Raw genomic sequence first — 5,860 nt, 5'->3', positions numbered from 1 at the left:
ATTTTATTCTTCTGATTTCGCTTTCTTTTTTCTGCCTCTGTCTGCGACCTATGTGCAGTCCACAAAATGTTTCTGCGTTCACAAATTTAACCGCACAAGGGCTTTTAGAAAACTTCCTAGCATGCAAAATGCGATGACCCTGCAGACCACAAACCAGTTATGCGGACCGCATAGATCATCGTTCCTAATCAAAAAGTTATTCATGGGAAAATGCACAATCACCAAATTCATACTCAGTCCGAAATGCACAAGCACACACTTAGTCATCACGACGATATATATGCAAAATTTCACAACTTTCCAACCCTTTTACTCTATTCCTACCCCTTAATTCGAATCCCCAAATTTCGATTTACCCACAGTGTGTATTTTCCCCTAGCATTGATTTTCAGAACAATCACTCACTAATGATTACTCGTAGCAAGGAGTTATGGAGAAAGTGGAGGGTACGTGGGTGAAAGCCCACAACAATTAACATACAAGATTGACTAATGTAAGAGAAGGTTGGAAATTAGCATACCGGATATCAGAAGATGGAGAATTACTGTGTGAATCGCGAGCAAGGTAAGCCTTTCCTTTTCAATTACTTTTTTTTTAATTTTATTTTTCATAGTGTTTTGGGTCTTCTCTTTCTTTTCTTTTTGGGTTATGCTTTGTGCTTGAGTGTGTTGGAGCGTAAATGAACAGCGGAAATGAGCGAGGGACTTAGGGCTTAATACATGAGAGGTTCACAGTGAGGCAGTGCATCGCATAACATATTATGCGGTCGTATATGTGTTATGCAATGGGTTAGTGGTTGAGTGATGCGCAACAGATTTGCGACTAGTTCTACTGTCGCAGAATCATTATGCGGACCGCAGAAAGTAAACTTTTACCGTATTTATTAAGGTCTAGTTTGCATTTTTTTTCTGCTTGTGTCTACGACCATTATGCGGTCCGCAAATCTTTTATGCGGTCGCATATGGTGCCGCAGAATACAACCGAAGCTTGGCTTGCTTTTACTCATTTTCCTTTACCCTTGCATCCTATTTCCTTTTATTTTGGGTCACCTGCATTCTAACACACACATCAAACTTCTCAACACTTACAAATACAAGCACCGAAATTAAAATCTAACCAAAAAGTGTTACCACACATGGGCTGCCTCCTATGAAGCGCTTGATTTAACGTTGTGACACTATGATGTTGCTTCCGTTTTGGCTAATCAGTGGTGGGGGTTAGCGTAGAACCATCCTTGAGTGTGAATTGTTCTACCAAGTGCCTTTCTCCAATGGTTCCGAGGTAATTCTTGACCCTTTGGCCATTTACTTTGAAGGTTCGAGTCCCATCCTCGGATTCCAATCCAATAGAGCCATAGGAAGATACATTCACAACTTTTAACAGGCCCTACTTTTGGATTTGATTTTGCCAGGAAAGAACATCAGTCTTAACTTTAAGAGTAAGACCAAGTCACCGGATTTCAATTCCCGCTTCAAAATCTTCTTGTCATTAACAAACTTTAGTCTTTCTTTATACATGACTGCATTCTCATAGGCATGAAAATGGAATTCTTCCATCTCGTTGAGTTGTGTCATTCTTAGATTAGAAGCTTCGGCCCAGTCAAGATTTAGCTTTTTCAATGCCCATATAGCTTTGTGTTCAAGCTCCACTAGCAAGTGACATGCCTTACCAAAACCCAACCGGTATGGTGAGGTGCCAATGTGAGTCTTATATGCTGTGTGATACGCCCACAATGCATCATCTAGCTTCTTTGACCAGTCGTCCCTACTTGCATTAATAGTTTTTGCTAGAATGTTTTTGATCTCCTGGTTAGAAACTTCAACTTGACTGCTTGACTGAGGATGATAAGGGGTGGCCACCTTATGCTTAACCCCTTATCTTTCAAGCAACCCGACAAAAGCTTTGTTGCAAAAGTGAGAACCACCATTACTAAGGATATCCCTTGGGGTTCCAAACTGTGTAAATACATTCTTCTATAAGATGGCGGTTACACTCATTTCCTCATTGTTAGGGAAGGCAATTGCCTTGACCCATTCACAGATGTAATCTACTACCACCGAGATATATGTCATGCCATAAGAGCTTACGAAGGGACCCATGAAACCTATCCCCCATGCATCAAAGATCTTGACCTCTAGCACAAAGTTCATAGGCATCTCATGCCTTCTAGAAATTGACCCTTGTCTTTTGACATTGGTCACATGCCTTGACCATTTGGGTTGCATCCTAGTAGATTGATGGCCAATAATAGCCACATTCAAGCACTTTGGCCGCAGTACGATTTCCACTATGGTGGCCGCCAACTGGGGAGTCATGACATGCTTTGAGAATTTGAATTACCTCATCTTTCAGGTGACAGCTCCGAATGATATTGTCGGTGCAAATCTGGAACAAAAAAGGTTCCTCCCAATAGCATTGCCTACACTCCCACAAGAACTTTTTCTTTTGATAAGCTTCCAATCCATCTTGGATATGGTCACTAACATGGAAGTTAGTGATGTGAGCATACTAAGGAGTGAATGTGCTAGACAATGCCAATATGTGTTCATTAGGGAAGGCATCATTAATTTCAAGATCCTCTTTTAGCCTCCCTCCCTCTTAAAGCCTAGACAAGTGATCTTCAACTTGATTCTTTTTTCTTTCTGATCTTTGACTTCAAAGTCGAACTCTTGTAACAAAATAACCCACCTAATCAATCTTGGTTTAGCATCCTTCTTTTCCATAAGGTAGCGGAGAGTGGCATGATCGGTGTAGACTATCACTTTGGAGACCAACAAATAGGCCCAGAAATTTTCAAAAGCATAGACAACGACAATCAGTTCTTGCTCCATCACAGTGTAATTCTTTGTGCGACATTGAGTGTCTTGCTTGCATAATAGATAGGGTGAAGAATCTTGTTATGATTGACCAAGTACTACTTCAATAGCTACACCACTGGCGTTACACATGAGCTCAAATAGAATAGACTAATCAGCTGTGACAATAATAGGTGTCGTGGTGAGCCTTGCTTTCAATTCCTCAAAAGCTTTGAGGCACTTCTCTTCGAACACAAACTTTTCATCCTTTTCAAGGAGCTTGCACATGAGACTTGCAAATTTTGAGAAGTCTTTGATAAATTGCCTATAAAAACCGGCATGTCCCTGAGAAATCTAAGCGCCTTTTATTGAAGTGGGAGGAGGAAACATGGAAATGATCTTGATCTTTGCCCGATCAACCTTTATGCCTTGCTTGGAAATTTTGTGTCCAAGAACAATACCTGCGTCCACCATGAAGTGACATTTTTTTCCAATTGAGCACAAGGATTGTTTCCTCACTTCTTTTGAGCACTTGCCTAAGGTTGTCAAGGCAATGCTCAAAGGAATCACCAACTACTGAAAAGTCATCCATGAACACCTCTAAGAAATCCTCCACCATGTCCAAGAAGATTGACATCATGCATCATTGAAAAGTAGTCGGGGCATTGCATAGCCCAAATGGCATCCGGCTAAAGGCAACGGTCCGACACGGACATGTGAATGTCATCTTCTCTTGATCATCTAAAGTGATGTTGATTTGGTAGTAGGTGGAAAAACCATCCAAGAAGCAATAAAATAACCTTCCCGCTAGCCGATCAAGCTTTTGATCAATAAAAGCCATAGGGAATTGGTCTTTGCAAGTAGCACTATTGGGCTTCTGGTAGTCCATGCAAACTCTCCACCCGATTACCATCCTCGTTCGGATGAGTTCATTTTTGTTGTTTTGAATCATGGTCATGCATCCTTTCTTTGGCACACATTGCACCAGAATCACCCATAGACTATAGACAATAGGATAGACAACCCCAACATCCAACTAGTTTTCGATTTCTTTCTTCACTACCGCTTGCATTGAAGGATTTAACCTTTTTTGATGCTCCATGTTAGGTTTGCTTTCTTCTTCTAATTGTATCTTGTGCTCCCAAATTCCTTCGGGAATCCCTTGAATATTCGCTATAGTCCAACCAATGGCTTGCGTGTGCTCTCTCAAGACATCCAGTAAGTGTTCATCCTATGCATTATTCAACAAAGAAGAAACAATTATGGGTAGAGTTTCATTAGAGCCAGGAAATTTATACATTAAGTGCGGTGGAAGTGTCTTGAGCTCAAGTTGTTGCGGTTCGATAATTGTAGGTTGTGGGTGGGGTGAATCTATTCTCTAAGTCAAGAGAAAGCATCTTTGGTGCATAAGTGTAGGATCCATGTTCTTCTGATGCATTCATCGATTCCATGTATCATTCCGTGTGTTCACCATCAAAATTTACCAAAATAGCCTTCAATGCCTCACCGAGGCATTCCTCTTCAATATTTACCTCGACTGCATCTTCTACCTCATCAACAACATATATTACTGAGATACTTTCGTAAACATGTGGTACTTTCATACCCTTGCTCGCTTGAAAAGTAACTTCTTCGTCATTAACTCGGAACTCGATCTCATTTCATTCTGAGTACATGAGTGCCCTCCCGGTAGCAAGGAATAGTCTACCCAAGATGATAGGGATCTCTTTATCAACAACACAATCTAGGATAACAAAGTTGACAGGGAAGAGAAACTTACCCACTTTTACAAGAACATCATCAACAATTCCCACGGGTCGCTTTATTGAACGATCGACCATTTGCAACCTCATACTTGTACACCTAGGCATACCTAATCCTGATTGCTTGTAAAAGGCCAGGGGCATTAAGTTGATGCTAGCCCCATTATCACAAAGGACTCATGCAAAATCATGCAATCCAATAGTGCATGGAATGGTGAAGCCACCTGAATTCTCTTTCTTTTGGACGACGATTGTTGCAATGATGGAACTAACCCGGTGAGTCACATTAACCACTTCATTTTTGGTGGTTCTTTTTTTAGTGATCAAGTCTTTCAAGTACTTAGTAAACCCCGACATCTCTTGAAATGCTTCCACATATGGAATGTTCACCGATAATTGCTTAAGAATGTCATAGAACTTCTGAAGTTTGCTATCATCAAACTTTCTAGCAAGTCTTTGAGGGAAAGGAAGAGGAGTCCTAGGAATTGGAGCTAGAGTATTTGGTTCCTCTATTACCTTTTCCTTAACCTGTTCATGGTTCACTTTATTGAGTTCTCTCCTTCTTCGGGAGTCTTTCAACTTAAACAACAATTGGCACCTTAACTTATGCCTCGACTTATTTTTCAGAATCTTCCAATTCGACCACTTGTTCATTCTCTCCTTGAAGTAGTTTTCCACTTCGGTTTGTGATTACCATACAATGAGATGTTGGACCACTCACACTTCCTTATGGGTTTGCAATTGTGTCGCTTTGGAGTGTGCCTTGCTCCTTCAGATACTTCTCTCTTGAGAGATCTCTCATTTGCATTTCTAACTTTGGAATGGATGCAGCGTGAGAACCCACAATTTTGGACATATTCTTTATTGATGTGTCGGATCTCTCTTGATTCTGCAGTGCTCGTTCAAGCATGTTTTCTAGCTTGGACTCACTTGAAGAGCTTTCCTTACAATGCATGGAGTTAGAATATTGCTCCTTTGGAGGAACATAGGGGTTTGAACTTTGATTTGAAAAGTTGTTGTTGTTACTCCAATTTCCTTGATTTGAACTACCTTGGTCGTTTCGCCACTGTTGGTTGGCTTGCCCTTGTGGGTTAGACCTCCATTGGTTTTGTTGTCCTGAACTTTGGTAGGGTTGTCTTTGATAACCTCCCTGAGAGTTGTTGACATAATTTTCTTCTTCGTAATCCTCATTTGACTTAGGTTGAACATCTTCCATCACATTCACCTTTGTGGTTTGGCTTTCAGTAAACATCTTCGTTAACACATTGACATTGGTTGCAATCCCGGTAATCACTTGATCTC

At 40.8% G+C, this 5,860-nt stretch overlaps 2 protein-coding genes across 2 annotated transcripts; both read right to left on the bottom strand.

Annotated features, from left to right (window-relative positions):
* Positions 1 to 1,376: 1,376 nt before the first annotated feature.
* LOC138875116 (uncharacterized) lies at positions 1,377 to 2,831 on the bottom strand. The gene is made up of 2 exons (XM_070153938.1): positions 2,689 to 2,831; positions 1,377 to 1,764 (listed from the first exon to the last, which is right to left on the bottom strand). Exons 1-2 carry the CDS (start codon positions 2,829 to 2,831, stop codon positions 1,377 to 1,379), a joined length of 531 nt encoding a protein of 176 aa, XP_070010039.1.
* Positions 2,832 to 2,966: 135 nt separating this feature from the next.
* Positions 2,967 to 3,414, bottom strand: LOC138875115 (uncharacterized). Its single transcript, XM_070153937.1, has 2 exons — positions 3,257 to 3,414; positions 2,967 to 3,120 (listed from the first exon to the last, which is right to left on the bottom strand). The coding sequence occupies exons 1-2, from the start codon at positions 3,412 to 3,414 to the stop codon at positions 2,967 to 2,969; spliced, it is 312 nt and encodes a 103-aa protein (XP_070010038.1).
* Positions 3,415 to 5,860: the final 2,446 nt, after the last annotated feature.

Source organism: Nicotiana sylvestris, chromosome 8 (genome assembly GCF_000393655.2).
Source record: "Nicotiana sylvestris chromosome 8, ASM39365v2, whole genome shotgun sequence".
NCBI classification, from domain to species: Eukaryota; Viridiplantae; Streptophyta; class Magnoliopsida; order Solanales; family Solanaceae; genus Nicotiana; species Nicotiana sylvestris.
The sequence above is the reverse complement of the archived record's forward strand: the minus strand, read 5'-3'. Positions and strand labels throughout refer to the sequence as shown.

Excerpts from the sequence above, each read along its gene's own strand:
- LOC138875116 (XM_070153938.1), bottom strand. The coding sequence starts at position 2,831 with ATGGAGCAAGAACTGATTGTCGTTGTCTATGCTTTTGAAAATTTCTGG. Across the intron at positions 1,765-2,688 it reads GCTAAACCAAGATTGATTAG|GGACGACTGGTCAAAGAAGC; the intron begins GTGGGTTATTTT and ends TAATGCAAGTAG.
- LOC138875115 (XM_070153937.1), bottom strand. The coding sequence starts at position 3,414 with ATGGTGGAGGATTTCTTAGAGGTGTTCATGGATGACTTTTCAGTAGTT. Across the intron at positions 3,121-3,256 it reads TCACTTCATGGTGGACGCAG|GCAATTTATCAAAGACTTCT; the intron begins GTATTGTTCTTG and ends CGGTTTTTATAG.